Source organism: Ciona robusta, chromosome 9, assembly GCF_009617815.1.
Source record: "Ciona robusta chromosome 9, ASM961781v2".
Taxonomy (NCBI): domain Eukaryota; kingdom Metazoa; phylum Chordata; class Ascidiacea; order Phlebobranchia; family Cionidae; genus Ciona; species Ciona robusta.
In genome coordinates, this window is record NC_143243.1 from 8,004,495 (window position 1) to 8,022,187 (window position 17,693).

At 37.3% G+C, this 17,693-nt stretch overlaps 1 protein-coding gene across 28 annotated transcripts in view; it reads left to right on the forward strand.

Moving 5' to 3' along the window:
* The window catches only part of LOC149731924 (titin-like), a 163,307-nt gene that overhangs the window by 52,482 nt on the left and 93,132 nt on the right, over nt 1–17,693 (forward strand). For 18 of the 28 annotated variants that reach the window (XM_089885393.1, XM_089885399.1, XM_089885394.1 and 15 more), the window contains 14 exons: nt 22–157; nt 410–685; nt 842–989; nt 1,466–1,590; nt 1,658–1,798; nt 1,864–2,007; nt 2,442–2,567; nt 2,895–3,083; nt 3,914–4,062; nt 4,199–4,334; nt 4,897–5,316; nt 5,668–16,737; nt 16,798–17,187; nt 17,466–17,516. In XM_089885393.1, the coding sequence (XP_089741519.1) occupies nt 22–157; nt 410–685; nt 842–989; nt 1,466–1,590; nt 1,658–1,798; nt 1,864–2,007; nt 2,442–2,567; nt 2,895–3,083; nt 3,914–4,062; nt 4,199–4,334; nt 4,897–5,316; nt 5,668–16,737; nt 16,798–17,187; nt 17,466–17,516 (13,501 nt within the window). Of the gene's footprint in view, nt 1–21; nt 158–409; nt 686–841; nt 990–1,465; nt 1,591–1,657; nt 1,799–1,863; nt 2,008–2,441; nt 2,568–2,894; nt 3,084–3,913; nt 4,063–4,198; nt 4,335–4,745; nt 4,823–4,896; nt 5,317–5,667; nt 16,738–16,797; nt 17,188–17,465; nt 17,517–17,693 lie in introns of those variants that run through there. The other 10 variants (XM_089885410.1, XM_089885411.1, XM_089885409.1 and 7 more) reach the window with 3 other exon arrangements.

Sequence of the window (17,693 nt, forward strand, 5' to 3'; positions counted from 1 at the left end):
GACAATTTTGTGTCTGTGCAGCCGAGTAACTTGATATCCATCACCGTTGACGGGCGAACTCATCGCCTGAAAATCCACACTTGCGCTGCAGAAGATAGCGGAGTGTATTCGTTTACCGCCGGCGAGGATAGTTGTACCGCAGCTTTGAACGTAGAAGGTAAGTAGCAATGGTAAAATCTATAAATTAGGCTTCGAGCAGAGTTGAAATATTACTACTGTTCCCACTCTGCTACGTATGTATACCCCTTGGCAAATTACTTAAGACACGGGAACTGCTCCAACCCAGTGGTCCCTAATGTGTTGTCTGATTTATCAACCATACGTGAACATTTGTTTGTACACCTTGAATTTTACAACAATTTTATACACCTTCTCTGCAAAACAAGGTTCATTCATGTTTTCTACACAGCTGTTACGATCGTGAAGCAAATGCCGAAAAAGTTGCAAGCAAACGCCCACGATGTGGCGGTGTTGGAATGTACGGTAGATGCGCCCGGTATTTCAGCCTTCTGGGTCAAAGATGGCAAACGAATAGATACAACGCAGGACAAGTCCGTCAAATATGAAGCCATTAGCCGAGATGTTACGCACACCCTCAAGGTGAAAGACATCGCAGCAGAAGACGCTGGCGTGTACGAGTTCGTGGCTGGCAGCGTACGAAACAAAACTACACTTTACGTCGAAGGTAAGAATATCACTGCAAATACCAAAGTGCGTAAATGAATGCATGGAACTGTGGGGCAAGATGGGATATCGTTAGCAGCAAATCCCATATTTCCTGGTGGATTATTTTTTTTCCCTTCTTCCTAAAAATTCAAATGTTTTAACTCATGATTTACAGTTGTTGCTGTCGAGATCACGAAGTCTTTGAAAAACATCGAAGTTGTGGAAAACAAGAAAGCTACACTCGAGTTCCAAGTCAACAAACCAAACGTGAAAGCGCAGTGGTTTAAAAACGGCGTTCAAATAGACTTCATGTTAATGAAAAGGTAATAAATGTGAATTAGAATAATAGGCGAAATAATTTAAGCATTTGGATTTTTTAAATATTTTAAAAAATTCCATTATAAAAACGACAATTCCACAACGAAAACATTTTGTCGCGTATTTAATCTATTTACCGAGTGATGTAACCGCAGCAAACAATGGCACAATCACCGACGGAGCGAAAAGTTTGTCCTTTCTCTGTTCAACATATTAGCAAATAAAGCATCTTCGCTGTTGCCCAAATATGAATGGGGGATTTAAACAGCGTGTCCGCAGTGGTTATTGTAAAACTGGTGTTTGTAGATCAGTAAGCAAACTTATGACGGTTTTAGTAGCGCGTTGTGCCGTAATAGCTATGATTTATGTGCTGTAGTTACGGATTTAAACAGACACGCAAAAGGAGGCTGCGATATACGTCAGACTGCCATTAAAACCACAGTGTGTTTGGAGAAATTACAATTTCCGCGTGTGTTTGTAGGTTTAAGTACACGAGTGCCGATCTAACGCATAAGTTATCAATTGACGAAGTTGAATTCAACGACGCTGGAGAATACACCTTCGAGGCAGGAAACCAGAAAGCTACAGCTTACCTATACGTGCAACGTAAGTAATATGCAGTTGCATCTTATTGCTGTAGAAATATATTCTATAACGCTGTATTGATTTGTAGCACCAGAAGCGCCCAAATTCGTGCAAGAGCTTCGCAACTGTATTGTTATCGCTGGCGAAACAGCAAAGTTCACAGTGCGGGCGACTGGACGTCCAGCACCTGATGTGAAGTGGTACAAAGAAGGAATTACAATTACACCAAGTATATATTTGCCCATATTCTCAACAAACGTGTTCGTTCTGTACGCTAACGTAATTTTCATACAGGCTTCAAGCACAAGATCTTGAAAGACGAGGATCAATACACGCTTGCTGTCGTCGAAGTCGAACCATCCGATGCAGGACATTACACGTGTGAAGCAACCAACGAAAACGGAACTTTCCGCACGACAGCTACTCTACAAGTTGATAGTAAGTGTACCACTGTGCTTTATGTAAGAACACCCGTGTAATACCGACTGTCGTTTACCGGCCACGCGAGGATAAATAAATTACATTCATATATTAAATTTGCCTGTTTTCGTGCTATTGTAAGTTGCAATACGTTTATAATAGGATGTGCCCGAAGTATTTTGTTAACATTTTATTCCCACTGCAAATGTTAATATATAGTAGCTTTTGTTTCAACGGGAGGCGTGTTTGTCTAATCTTGTCCGAACGCGTCTGTGACGTCATAATGTGCCTGATAAATCGTACAATTATCAATCGTCAATGCAACGATGTCACTAAAATTACATCGTTGGATAAATTTGTAAACGGTAAAATTTTAAGTTGATGTTTTTTAAGTTGCAAATGTTGCATAGCTTGCAAAATTACTAATTTTCCATGCTTATTACTTTGTACAGGCAAAGTGGTTATGCCAGTGCCCAGCACGCCGACTGTGTCACCGCCTGCCATAGTTGAACCAATGCAAGACTTTATTACAAGGGAGGGCCAGAGTGCTCGCTTCCAATGCAAGATTATCGGAACAAGTAAGTTTGACTTTTTACTTAAAAATATCGTTTTTTCATAGGGACATAATTAACATATGCAGTGTGGGAAAAGTTAATATTGTTTACTTAAGCAACCTGTTACTACTGTTTTGTTGATATTTTTCACTGCAAAGACTTTTTTGTAACATAATTAGTTTTGGGTTCAACAGCCACGTTTTTTGACTGACACTCTTTCCTGCATCTTTTATCCACAACATGTTTAAACAACTGTCGTCTTGGTGTTAGTTCTTAAACTGTTTCAATAGTATGATGTTTGTTTTCATTTTTTAAGAAAAAAATAAAAATTTGTGTTATGTAACTTATTAGATCCAAAAGTGACCTGGTCACGAGACGGCAAACGCATCAAACCTTCACGATACTTCAAGATGTCCGAATACAATGGGGTCTACCAGCTTGAGGTTACGGAGGCTTACCCCGAGGATGAGGGAACGTACAGTATCTCTGCATCCAATGGTCAGGGTGATGTGTCGTGCTCTGCGACGCTGAAACTTGACAGTGAGTCATATACCAAGCATGGTTTAAATCACAACTCATATTCTTTTTTTAAAGCAGTTGATCAGAAAAATGGGAAATATGAGAATCAGACAGCTGATTCTTATGTTTATATAACTAGGAGGGCATTTCGTTTTGTTGATGTGTTGCCTATGCATTATGCAGTCAAAAAGACTTGCATTTCAAAATGCAGCAACAGTTCTATTTTTGTCAAGATTATCTGATTTTAGAAAAAATAGTGTGTTTTTGTAGTTTGATAAACATTGCAAAACATAGATTTTGCATAACTTTATATTTCATACATTTTTGCATTTTCATCTCTCACTTTAACATCTTGTACAACTCTATCATCTTTCTTGCTTTTATTTTTATCACGCGCTCGCGGAAGAAAGCTTCAATTTAAACAAGCATAATCTTCTTAGTTTATTAAATTATATATTATCGTATTACATCATATATTGTATTCAGTTAAGCCTTGAGAGCAGCTTAATATTTACAGTAAATAGTTAAGTATTGCCGGACAGATATCTTATCAAACGCAATTAAAGTATTGGTTGTGTTTTGATAAGAAGATTTCAAGTATAGTTGCCTACCACCTACAGCATTATAAATGAAGTCTATTATAAATTTTTTATCAGTTAGACTAAACAGGTTAAAAATAAAGGCAGTTACGCTTTCTCGAAGTTTTCATTCACAAAGACTTCTTTCATCTTCATTTCCCATCTTTCACTTCACCTTCCATTACTGGTAAGTCATTTTCCATCTTTTACCATCAACCTTAATGTTATGCCCGTCCTTATGCCTTAAGTATTAACCTTATGTTTTTGCTGCAGTTGACCCACCAAGAGTTATTGAGCCACTGCAGCCTGCCCATGTAATTGAAGGCAGTGCGGTGAAAATGGATTGTGTGATAGAAGGTGAACAATTAGAAGTGAGATGGTTCAATAAAGGTCGTGATGTAACTGACAACCCTCAGTATAAGGTAAGCATAATGCGTTATTTATTAACAATGGTTTTGTAAGTTACTGTGACTAAAAAAGTATATTTTGATTGTCAGCATATTGATATTTTGATTGTAAAATATTTTTAATATGTAACATATCTATATTTCCCTCTAGTGTAAATGGGAGGAGGCAAGCGGTCACTGCTGGATAGTTATTATGGATTGCAAAAAGAAAGACACTGGTGAAATAAGATGCCATGCTTCTAACTTTGCCGGAGAAGCCGTATGCAGTACAGACTTACTTGTAACAGGTTGGTGATATGATATTTAATGCATCCAACATGTGTTTATGTTTTTGGATGAGATTGTCAAAAAGGTTGTTCAGATTAACCAAACAAGGCGTTATGAAATGATATTTAAATTTTTTAAAATAAAAAAAATTAAACTTTATTAAAAAATTTAAAATTAGAGATACTTAGTGAGTTATGTTAAACAAACTAACAAATTGCATGGTCAATTCTTTTGGTTCATACTTTAATCATATGGCTGTGATTAACAGATAGTTAATATAAAAAAGAAACGTATTATACAACTTCAAATACAAACGCATGACAAAAAAAATTTCCGTCGTGCTCGGGCTTTTATTTTATGCACGCTTGTGTTTTACACTGCTTTCGCCTAAAATGTAAAATTACGTTGCCTGCTGCTTTTAAAATGTGAAGATTATGGTCTTGTCAACCTGCATGGACATTACAACATGCTGCATGCTCTGCTTACCACCATTCACAGACGTCATCAGGTATGATGTGTTTGCAATATGTCATTGAGTTCTTGTGCTTAACACAATTCTAACTTGGTCCCACTTGCTTTCAGAAAAGTCTGACTTGGATGAAAGCCGGAAACGATATCTTTCCCAAATTGAAACACAATTAAGTGAAAAACAAAGGGAATATGAAATCAGTTTTCCTGTGGAGGAAGTTAAGACAGAGTTTTCCCCAATGGTTGCAGAGCCTGCACAAAGCACAATCACAAGGGAAGGTACTGACGCAAGGTTTCAAGTAAGGCTTGCGTCTTTACCAGCGCCTGAAATAGCTTGGTTCAAAGATGGCAAGTCAATTGGTCCCGGTGGTTCTCCTACAAACAAGTTTCAGTTCTACTATGAAACACGAGCTCACAGTCACACGAGAGGGGTTGTCATATCAGGTGTCAAACCAGATGATGCTGGCAAATATGAACTCAAAGCATGGAATAAACTTGGCCAAGTAGCCTGCACTGCAACATTGAATGTGCAAGGTATGAGAAGAAGGCAAAATTGAACAATATAACAAATTTGAAAACCTGTAACTAAAACATTAGTCAAATTTTCTTAAAAAAAAAACTAAAAAATGTAAAAAATTAAAGAAAAATACTTGCATGCAATAAATGTAAAAAAAGAAATACAAAATATAAATCTTTGTAAACGGAATGTTAATTTTATTTTTCTTTCCCTCCCTTCCCCCTTCATCTCATTGTTCTCATAATTCTACCCTCCATCCCATGCTACATGGCCCATTTCTCGAATCTATTTTCTTCCTTTGCACTCTGAAACAAAATTTGCACAATAAACCAAATTCGTAATAAATTTGGACTTTTTTTAATTGAAAGGCAAAGGAAGAAAATATCCAGAGGTAGCGGTTAGCAAACAGTCTGAAACTGTACAGACTGAACCTCCGCGCACCGAATCGTCTAAAACTCGCCACATTAGTCATGTAACCACACGCCTAAGCAAGCCGACGCGGCCTGCTATGCATGCAACCTTACCCAAACAGGTACCAAAGAAATCACCTCAAGAAGTTACCAGACCTGAAAGTGCAGACGAGCAAGTAAAGCGTGGTTTGTCGGTGAGATATATTTCAATGACAGGATTCAAGCACATGCCCCATGAGATAAAACCACAACAGAAACCAAAAGAGCAACCCACCCACTCCATTGTTTCAACTGGTGAAGCTGCAAAGAAGAAAAGAGTTTCATTTTCAACTGACCATGATTATGTTCTCATATCACCCTCCCCTTTATCGCCATTCAGTGATGAAGAATACCCAGAGGATCGGTGGGACAGAAACCTCAGTCAAAAAATGATTAAACGTGAAAAGGAAATTGTATACAAGCCATCAGAAGAAGTCAAACAGTCGCCAATAACTCGAGGCATAGCTACCCTGAAAATGAACATTGTCGGCAAACCAGAAGAAACATTACCAACGGTCAATGTTATTGTAAAACCTGCAGAAAGCAGAGTGCCACAAGCTGCGACACAAACAGCTTTAACCAAAAGGGAACTTGCACCATCACCTAGCCAACTACAACCAACAACCTGGACTCGAAAGTTTAACATTGATCTTGACCGACCAAAATCACCTTCTGTTTCCCCAGTAAGGTCTACAGGTACAGGCATGACTAGGGATAGCCAGAATATTGCTTCTCAAACGTTGGACTCTCAGCGCTCAGCTACAACTCAAACAGCTGGCAAAGCAACACAGAAAAACATACCTACACAAACAACAAAGACACATCAGACTACGGTGACACAAACTACCAAAAATGTTGCTGAAAAGAGAGCAATGGAAACACAGACACCACCTCCAGGGGATTACAAACAAACCCAGACAACATTAAAAACTAAAACTGTATCAACAAGTGCCTCACCCCAAGGCACCAGCAGAAATGTTCAAACAGACAACCCAGTAATGAAACCAGAATCGGTGCAGAAGACAAAATTGGTAAAGGACAATCAATTGCTTCCAGTAGATCAGCCAAGTGATAAAGTCCACCATTATACTGAAGTTGTCACAACACCAAAGTTAAAGACAAATTTCTTTAACAATCCAACTGAAATTGATTTGGGAATTCCAACAACTTTATCTAATCCATCCAGACGTGGTGAAACGGCTGTCCCTCCAAACTCTCCTGCTGTTACAGGCACCCCACCAAATCTTGTTGATAAGCATAACCCTGGACCAGGGAAATCACAACAACCTAGTACTTTAACACTAACTGTTGAAACCATTACACAGGAGACTAAGAAAACAAGAAAAGTATGGAATCCAAGGACAAGAAAGTATGACGAAATTATTATCGAAGACAAGCAAGAACAAGGGGTTAAAACTTCACCTGTCCCTGTCACACAAAAAGAAATTGCAAAGCCAAAAACAATTCCGCCTCAACTTGATCTGAACAAACCAACTACACCAAGCAAAGCAGAAGTCGAAATTGTTCACACACCTACTCAGCAAGCTCATTTCTTCAAAGATGCTAGCGAGCTAGGAACAGAGAAGACACTTGAACCAAAACCTTTACAACTTAGGAAAGATGAGTTTGTGCCTTCTCATTCACCTGAGATTGTAAGAACCCCAACAAAGCAGGCAAGTTTCTTCAGTGAGAAACAAAAGGATTTAATGGACAGCATTACAAAACAAACCAGAGATCTCATCAATACAGAACCAAAAGTTTCAGACGATAACGTCAAGACATCTGTGCAAATTGCAACCACCGAAGTCAGCACAAGACAAAGAACTATTCAAAAAGGTGAACGAACAATGAAAATTGAAGAGAGCAAATCCACACAAAGGTTGTGGAATCCTACTACAAGACAGTTCCAAGAGGTTGTGGTTGAAAAAAGTGCAAAGGATGGTGTTCAGTTTGAAAAAGAGCCAATGGACTTTAGAAGTAACAAGCCAAAACGAGAGAAATCACCACTAAAACAAATGACTACTGAGGAAAATACAAAACAAGTTGAAATTACAAAAGAAACGACTGAAGAAAGCAAACGATATTGGAACCCACTCACCAGAAGGTTTAAAGAAACTAAAGTCCGAAGGGAAACCTCACAATCTCCATCACGAAAACAAGCAGTGAGAGATAAAACACCAACTAAACCAGTTAAACCAGAACAAACTGAACCAGTAGAAGCCAAACCAACTGTTGAACCAATCACTGAATCTCCAGTTTCAAAAACTGTTGTTACAAAAGAGAAAGTTGACCTAGAAAAAGACATGAAAAAGTTGGTAACCACTGAACCAATTGAGGTACAACCAAAGCCTCAACCAAAAATGAAAATAGAGTCAACTGTTGTCACTACATCTGAAACTGTAACAGTTAAAGATGGTAAAACAGAGAAAACTCAAGAAAGTAAAACAACTAAAAGGGTTTGGAATCCAAGAACACGTAAATTCGATGAAATTATTATCGAAGATACAAAAGTCACGGATGTAAAACCTAAACCAGTTGAACCAAAACCAACTAAACCAGTAGAAGCCAAACCAACTGTTGAACCAATCACTGAATCTCCAGTTTCAAAAACTGTTGTTACAAAAGAGAAAGTTGACCTGGAAAAAGACATGAAAAAGTTGGTAACCACTGAACCAATTGAGGTACAACCAAAGCCTCAACCAAAAATGAAAATGGAGTCAACTGTTGTCAGTACATCTGAAACTGTGACAGTTAAAGATGGTAAAACAGAGAAAACTCAAGAAAGTAAGAAAACAAAGATGGTTTGGAATCCAAGAACACGTAAATTCGATGAAATTATTATCGAAGATACAAAAGTCACGGATGTAAAACCTAAACCAGTTGAACCAAAACCAACTAAACCAGTAGAAGCCAAACCAACTGTTGAACCAATCACTGAATCTCCAATAAGTAAGACTGTTGTAACCAAAGAGAAAGTTGACTTGGAAGAAAACATAAAAAAGTTGGTAACCACTGAACCAATTGAGGTACAACCAAGGCCTCAACCAAAAATGAAAATGGAGTCAACTGTTGTCAGTACATCTGAAACTGTAATAGTTAAAGATGGTAAAACAGAGAAAACTCAAGAAAGTAAGAAAACAAAGATGGTTTGGAATCCAAGAACACGTAAATTCGATGAAATTATTATCGAAGATACAAAAGTCACGGATGTAAAACCTAAACCTGTTGAACCAAAACCAACTAAACCAGTGGAAGCCAAACCAACTGTTGAACCAATCACTGAAGCTCCAGTTTCAAAAACTGTTGTTACAAAAGAGAAAGTTGACCTGGAAGAAAACATGAAAAAGCTTGTAACCACTGAACCAATTGAGGTACAACCAAAGCCTCAACCAAAAATGAAAATGGAGTCAACTGTTGTCACTACATCTGAAACTGTGACAGTTAAAGATGGTAAAACAGAGAAAACTCAAGAAAGCAAAACAACTAAAAGGGTTTGGAATCCAAGAACACGTAAATTCGATGAAATTATTATCGAAGATACAAGAGTCACGGATGTAAAACCTAAACCAGGTGAACCAAAACCAACTAAACCAGTAGAAGCCAAACCAACTGTTGAACCAATCACTAAATCTCCAGTTTCAAAAACTGTTGTTACAAAAGAGAAAGTTGACCTGGAAGAAAACATGAAAAAGCTTGTAACCACTGAACCAATTGAGGTACAACCAAAGCCTCAACCAAAAATGAAAATGGAGTCAACTGTTGTCACTACATCTGAAACTGTAACAGTTAAAGATGGTAAAACAGAGAAAACTCAAGAAAGTAAAACAACTAAAAGGGTTTGGAATCCAAGAACACGTAAATTCGATGAAATTATTATCGAAGATACAAAAGTCACGGATGTAAAACCTAAACCTGTTGAACCAAAACCAACTAAACCAGTAAAATCCAAACCAACTGTTGAACCAATCACTGAATCTCCAATAAGTAAGACTGTTGTAACCAAAGAGAAAGTTGACCTGGAAGAAAACATGAAAAAGCTTGTAACCACTGAACCAATTGAGGTACAACCAAAGCTTCAACCAAAAATGAAAATGGAGTCAACTGTTGTCAGTACATCTGAAACTGTAACAGTTAAAGATGGTAAAACAGAGAAAGCTCAAGAAAGAAAAACAACTAAAAGGGTTTGGAATCCAAGAACAGGTAAATTCGATGAAATTATTATCGAAGATACAAAAGTCACGGATGTAAAACCTAAACCAGTTGAACCAAAACCAACTAAACCAGTAGAAGCCAAACCAACTGTTGAACCAATCACTGAATCTCCAGTTTCAAAAACTGTTGTTACAAAAGAGAAAGTTGACCTGGAAGAAAACATGAAAAAGCTTGTAACCACTGAACCAATTGAGGTACAACCAAAGCTTCAACCAAAAATGAAAATGGAGTCAACTGTTGTCAGTACATCTGAAACTGTAACAGTTAAAGATGGTAAAACAGAGAAAACTCAAGAAAGTAAAACAACTAAAAGGGTTTGGAATCCAAGAACAGGTAAATTCGATGAAATTATTATCGAAGATACAAGAGTCATGGATGTAAAACCTAAACCTGTTGAACCAAAACCAACTAAACCAGTAGAGCCCAAACCAACTGTTGAACCAATTACTGAATCTCCAATAAGTAAGACTGTTGTAACCAAAGAGAAAGTTGACTTGGAAGAAAACATAAAAAAGTTGGTAACCACTGAACCAATTGAGGTACAACCAAAGCCTCAACCAAAAATGAAAATAGAGTCAACTGTTGTCACTACATCTGAAACTGTGACAGTTAAAGATGGTAAAACAGAGAAAACTCAAGAAAGTAAGAAAACAAAGATGGTTTGGAATCCAAGAACACGTAAATTCGATGAAATTATTATCGAAGATACAAGAGTCACGGATGTAAAACCTAAACCTGTTGAACCAAAACCAACAAAACCAGTAGAGCCCAAACCAACTGTTGAACCAATGACTGAATCTCCAGTTTCAAAAACTGTTGTAACAAAAGAGAAAGTTGACTTGGAAGATGACACGAAAAAGCTGGTAACCACTGAACCAATTGAGGTACAACCAAAGCTTCAACCAAAAATGAAAATGGAGTCAACTGTTGTCAGTACATCTGAAACTGTGACAGTTAAAGATGGTAAAACAGAAAAAACTCAAGAAAGTAAAACAGCTAAAAGGGTTTGGAATCCAAGAACACGTAAATTCGATGAAATTATTATCGAAGATACAAAAGTCACGGATGTACAACCTAAACCACTTGAACCAAAACAAACCAAACCAGTGGAAGCCAAACCAACTGTTGAACCAATTACTGAATCTCCAGTTTCAAAAACTGTTGTAACAAAAGAGAAAGTTGACTTGGAAGATGACATGAAAAAGTTGGTAACCACTGAACCAATTGAGGTACAACCAAAGCTTCAACCAAAAATGAAAACGGAGTCAACTGTTGTCAGCACATCTGAAACCGTGACAGTTAAAGATGGTAAAACAGAGAAAACTCAAGAAAGTAAAACAGCTAAAAGGGTTTGGAATCCAAGAACACGTAAATTCGATGAAATTATTATCGAAGATACAAAAGTCATGGATGTAAAACCTAAACCAGTTGAACCAAAACCAACTAAACCAGTAGAAGCCAAACCAACTGTTGAACCAATCACTGAATCTCCAGTTTCGAAAACTGTTGTAACCAAAGAGAAAGTTGACTTGGAAGAAAACATAAAAAAGTTGGTAACCACTGAACCAATTGAGGTACAACCAAAGCCTCAACCAAAAATGAAAATGGAGTCAACTGTTGTCAGTACATCTGAAACTGTAACAGTTAAAGATGGTAAAACAGAGAAAACTCAAGAAAGTAAGAAAACAAAGATGGTTTGGAATCCAAGAACACGTAAATTCGATGAAATTATTACAACAGTCACGGATGTAAAACCTAAACCAGTTGAACCAAAACCAACTAAACCAGTAGAAGCCAAACCAACTGTTGAACCAATCACTGAATCTCCAGTTTCAAAAACTGTTGTAACCAAAGAGAAAGTTGACTTGGAAGAAAACATAAAAAAGTTGGTAACCACTGAACCAATTGAGGTACAACCAAAGCCTCAACCAAAAATGAAAATGGAGTCAACTGTTGTCAGTACATCTGAAACTGTAACAGTTAAAGATGGTAAAACAGAGAAAACTCAAGAAAGTAAGAAAACAAAGATGGTTTGGAATCCAAGAACACGTAAATTCGATGAAATTATTATCGAAGATACAAGAGTCACGGATGTAAAACCTAAACCAGTTGAACCAAAACCAACTAAACCAGTAGAAGCCAAACCAACTGTTGAACCAATCACTGAATCTCCAGTTTCAAAAACTGTTGTTACAAAAGAGAAAGTTGACCTGGAAGAAAACATGAAAAAGCTTGTAACCACTGAACCAATTGAGGTACAACCAAAGCCTCAACCAAAAATGAAAATGGAGTCAACTGTTGTCAGTACATCTGAAACTGTAACAGTTAAAGATGGTAAAACAGAGAAAACTCAAGAAAGTAAAACAACTAAAAGGGTTTGGAATCCAAGAACAGGTAAATTCGATGAAATTATTATCGAAGATACAAAATTCACGGATGTAAAACCTAAACCTGTTGAACCAAAACCAACTAAACCAGTAGAAGCCAAACCAACTGTTGAACCAATCACTGAATCTCCAGTTTCAAAAACTGTTGTTACAAAAGAGAAAGTTGACCTGGAAAAAGACATGAAAAAGTTGGTAACCACTGAACCAATTGAGGTACAACCAAAGCCTCAACCAAAAATGAAAATGGAGTCAACTGTTGTCAGCACATCTGAAACCGTGACAGTTAAAGATGGTAAAACAGAGAAAACTCAAGAAAGTAAAACAACAAAAAGGGTTTGGAATCCAAGAACAGGTAAATTCGATGAAATTATTATCGAAGATACAAAAGTCATGGATGTAAAACCTAAACCAGTTGAACCAAAACCAACTAAACCAGTAGAATCCAAACCAACTGTTGAACCAATCACTGAATCTCCAGTTTCAAAAACTGTTGTTACAAAAGAGAAAGTTGACCTGGAAGAAAACATGAAAAAGCTGGTAACCACTGAACCAATTGAGGTACAACCAAAGCCTCAACCAAAAATGAAAATGGAGTCAACTGTTGTCAGTACATCTGAAACTGTAACAGTTAAAGATGGTAAAACAGAGAAAACTCAAGAAAGTAAAACAACTAAAAGGGTTTGGAATCCAAGAACACGTAAATTCGATGAAATTATTATCGAAGATACAAAAGTCACGGATGTAAAACCTAAACCAGTTGAACCAAAACCAACTAAACCAGAAGAAGCCAAACCAACTGTTGAACCAATCACTGAATCTCCAGTTTCAAAAACTGTTGTTACAAAAGAGAAAGTTGACCTGGAAGAAAACATAAAAAAGCTGGTAACCACTGAACCAATTGAGGTACAACCAAAGCCTCAACCAAAAATGAAAATGGAGTCAACTGTTGTCAGTACATCTGAAACTGTGACAGTTAAAGATGGTAAAACAGAGAAAACTCAAGAAAGTAAGAAAACAAAGATGGTTTGGAATCCAAGAACACGTAAATTCGATGAAATTATTATCGAAGATACAAGAGTCACGGATGTAAAACCTAAACCAGTTGAACCAAAACCAACTAAACCAGTAGAAGCCAAACCAACTGTTGAACCAATTACTGAATCTCCAGTTTCAAAAACTGTTGTTACAAAAGAGAAAGTTGACCTGGAAGAAAACATGAAAAAGTTGGTAACCACTGAACCAATTGAGGTACAACCAAAGCCTCAACCAAAAATGAAAATGGAGTCAACTGTTGTCAGTACATCTGAAACTGTAACAGTTAAAGATGGTAAAACAGAGAAAACTCAAGAAAGTAAAACAACTAAAAGGGTTTGGAATCCAAGAACAGGTAAATTCGATGAAATTATTATCGAAGATACAAAAGTCACGGATGTAAAACCTAAACCAGTTGAACCAAAACCAACTAAACCAGTAGAAGCCAAACCAACTGTTGAACCAATCACTGAATCTCCAGTTTCAAAAACTGTTGTTACAAAAGAGAAAGTTGACCTGGAAAAAGACATGAAAAAGTTGGTAACCACTGAACCAATTGAGGTACAACCAAAGCCTCAACCAAAAATGAAAATGGAGTCAACTGTTGTCAGCACATCTGAAACCGTGACAGTTAAAGATGGTAAAACAGAGAAAACTCAAGAAAGTAAAACAACAAAAAGGGTTTGGAATCCAAGAACAGGTAAATTCGATGAAATTATTATCGAAGATACAAAAGTCATGGATGTAAAACCTAAACCAGTTGAACCAAAACCAACTAAACCAGTAGAATCCAAACCAACTGTTGAACCAATCACTGAATCTCCAGTTTCAAAAACTGTTGTTACAAAAGAGAAAGTTGACCTGGAAGAAAACATGAAAAAGCTGGTAACCACTGAACCAATTGAGGTACAACCAAAGCCTCAACCAAAAATGAAAATGGAGTCAACTGTTGTCAGTACATCTGAAACTGTAACAGTTAAAGATGGTAAAACAGAGAAAACTCAAGAAAGTAAAACAACTAAAAGGGTTTGGAATCCAAGAACACGTAAATTCGATGAAATTATTATCGAAGATACAAGAGTCATGGATGTAAAACCTAAACCAGTTGAACCAAAACCAACTAAACCAGTAGAGCCCAAACCAACTGTTGAACCAATCACTGAATCTCCAGTTTCAAAAACTGTTGTTACAAAAGAGAAAGTTGACCTGGAAGAAAACATGAAAAAGCTGGTAACCACTGAACCAATTGAGGTACAACCAAAGCTTCAACCAAAAATGACAATGGAGTCAACTGTTGTCAGTACATCTGAAACTGTAACAGTTAAAGATGGTAAAACAGAGAAAACTCAAGAAAGTAAGAAAACAAAGATGGTTTGGAATCCAAGAACACGTAAATTCGATGAAATTATTATCGAAGATATTCAAATTACAGATAAAGAACCTAAACCTTTAATTTCCACAACTATTGAACAAATTGATGTGTCGGAGCCAAAGAAAGTGAAAGACAAGAAGTTGCCACCTGGATTAGACCTTGAGGAAAGCAAGTCACCTCATATTGCTGAAGTTGAAACGGTTCATACTCCAAAAGAAAAAGCAAAGTTCTTCAAAAAATCAACCGTATATCCAGAGGAAAAGTTAAAACTGAAACCTTTTCCAGTGAAGAGTGGGGAACTTGTCCCAACAGACTCACCTGAGGTTGTAAGAACGCCAACAAAACAAACAAGTTTCTTTCCCGATACTGAGGATATATCGGATAAAGTTGAAAAGAAGGTCAGTGATAAAGTTTTAAAAACAAAACCAAAAGTTAAACCCAAAGTTAAGCAGGAATCCACCGTTGTCAGTACAACTGAAACTATAATTGTTAAAGGTGGTAAAACAGTAACAACTCAGGAAACCAAGAAAAAGAAAATGGTTTGGAATCCTATAACAAGAATATTTGATGAAGTGATCATTGAAGATACTAAAGGTACAGATAAAGAACCATCTTCTACAGACAAGGTTGTTCCTAAATTAACTGTAGAGCCATCTGTTGCAAAATCTACTTCTCCAAAAGTGGAAGACAGTGTTGATGCTTCTCTTCAACCAAAGCTTCAACCAAAAATGGAAATGGAGTCAACTGTTGTCAGTACATCTGGAACTGTAACAGTTAAAGATGGTAAAACAGAGAAAACTCAAGAAAGTAAGAAAAAGAAAATGGTTTGGAATCCAAGAACACGTAAATTTGACGAAACTATTATTGAAGACACTAAAGTAGTTACAGATGTGAAAACCAAGCAATCGCCTGTAGAACCGACTATTGAAAAGAAACCTAGTGCTGATATGTCAGTGATTGAACCTCAAGCGTCTAAGCCAATTCAACCTAAAGAAAAGATCGATTCTGATATTGGTTTGATAAAATTAGATTCAACCAAACCAACCGAGGTACAACCAAAGCTTCAACCAAAAATGAACATGGAGTCAACTGTTGTCAGTACATCTGAAACTGTAACAGTTAAAGATGGTAAAACAGAGAAAACTCAAGAGAGTAAGAAATCAAAAATGGTTTGGAATCCAAGAACAAAACAATTTGATGAGACTGTTCTTGAAGACACGAAAGTCACTGACACAACTGAAAAAACAGCGCCGGAGCAAATTTCAATCACCAGTGTCGTGGAGGAGGGTTCGCAAGTGGAAAAGAAAACTAAATACATTTTCAATCCTAAAACGAGGTCGTTTGATGAGGTTGTTGAAACTGTGGTCGTTCAAAAACCAAAGGAACAAGACAAAACATCTACGGTTGACGAATCAGTTGAGTCAAAGAAAAGAGATTCGATTCAATCGTTGAAAGGTTTGGTTTCAGACATTGATGACTTTGAATCTAAGCCGAAACTACGTAGCAGCAGTAAAACTGTTGTTTCGAGCACATCTGAGAGCGTTTCTGTAATTGATGGCGTACCTGTAGAATCGAAAGAAACCACAACCACAACTGAGTCGTGGAGCTCACAAGGGGACAAGCAAGAAGAAACTAAATTTACAAAAGTAAAGTTCGGGAAAAAGCAAACTTCCAAGTCGTCTTTGTACGAGTCACCTGTGTTTAAAAGGTCGATCCGAAACGCTGAAACCGAGGAGGGTGAGGCAGTTGTGTTTGAGTGCGAGATCGGCGGTACTCCGTTGCCCGAGGTCTCTTGGGAATATGGAAAAAGAAGTGTTGAGATTCCCTTTGAAGGGATAACGTTGTTTGATGATGAACAGAGTAAGGTATACAGTTTAGTTGTTTCGAACCCAACAGTCAAAAAGGATCATGGTAAAGTAGTTAAGTGCACGATCAGAAATGTTGCCGGCGAAATGACCAGCTCCGCTGCTCTGTCTGTTGTTAAAAGTAAGTTTGTTTAAAAACACAATTAGGGCTTTTGTCTTATGATTTTTATTACATTTAAAGAAAAGAAATCAAAGAAATCGTCCGCAAAGACCAAAACTACCAAAGGCAGCGATAATTATCCGGCTCAAATCTTGAAACCGCTCTCCTCTACGAGGGTAAAGTCAGGCGCCAACACTTCATTTGAATGTTTGGCGTCTGGATTCCCAATCCCGTCCGTCAACTGGTATTTCAACGGCCAGGAACTTAGTGCAACATCTCCGGGTGTTGAACTGACGTATAAGCCAGATAAACCTCGCAGTGACGCGATGTGTGCATCACTACACATACGTAAAGCCACATCCGAACATGGTGGTATTTACGAGTGTGTGATCGGCAACGATACAGGGTCGGCAAAGTCGAGCGCGAACTTGACCGTAATAGACCAAAAGCAACAACTGAAAGAGCCCACAGGTTTTTCTAAGTTGCGGTCATCTGTTTGACATCATACGACATTTCAATTCGAATATATATTTATAAACTAAAAGTTTAGGGCCAAGTTATTAATGATTTTTTTCACGCTAAACCGAACGCGTTGCACTCAGACCTTTTTTACTGAGATTTTTTGAACATATATTGTTTAGAATATTCTATATTTGTATAGTCCAGCTACAACAAAGAACTTCATCGTCATCTTCGTTTCTAACATCAATTGCAAATGAACACCGAAGTAACTTTTTTTTGTATCTCAGGGCTCTTCAAATCTCCAGTGCAAGAGGTGGAAGAACAAGCTGCACAAGAAGGTAAGTCTCATTTGTTCAAATAACTTCATTTGTTCACAATATTTTCATCCGCTTTCCATTCTATTATCTTAAAGCAAGTAGGCCTGGTTTAAAAGTGTATCAAAAATAAGGCTACCCCAATTCATGCAACTGAAAACAACTTTAAACCGCCTACTTGCATTGAGATTAACGTATATT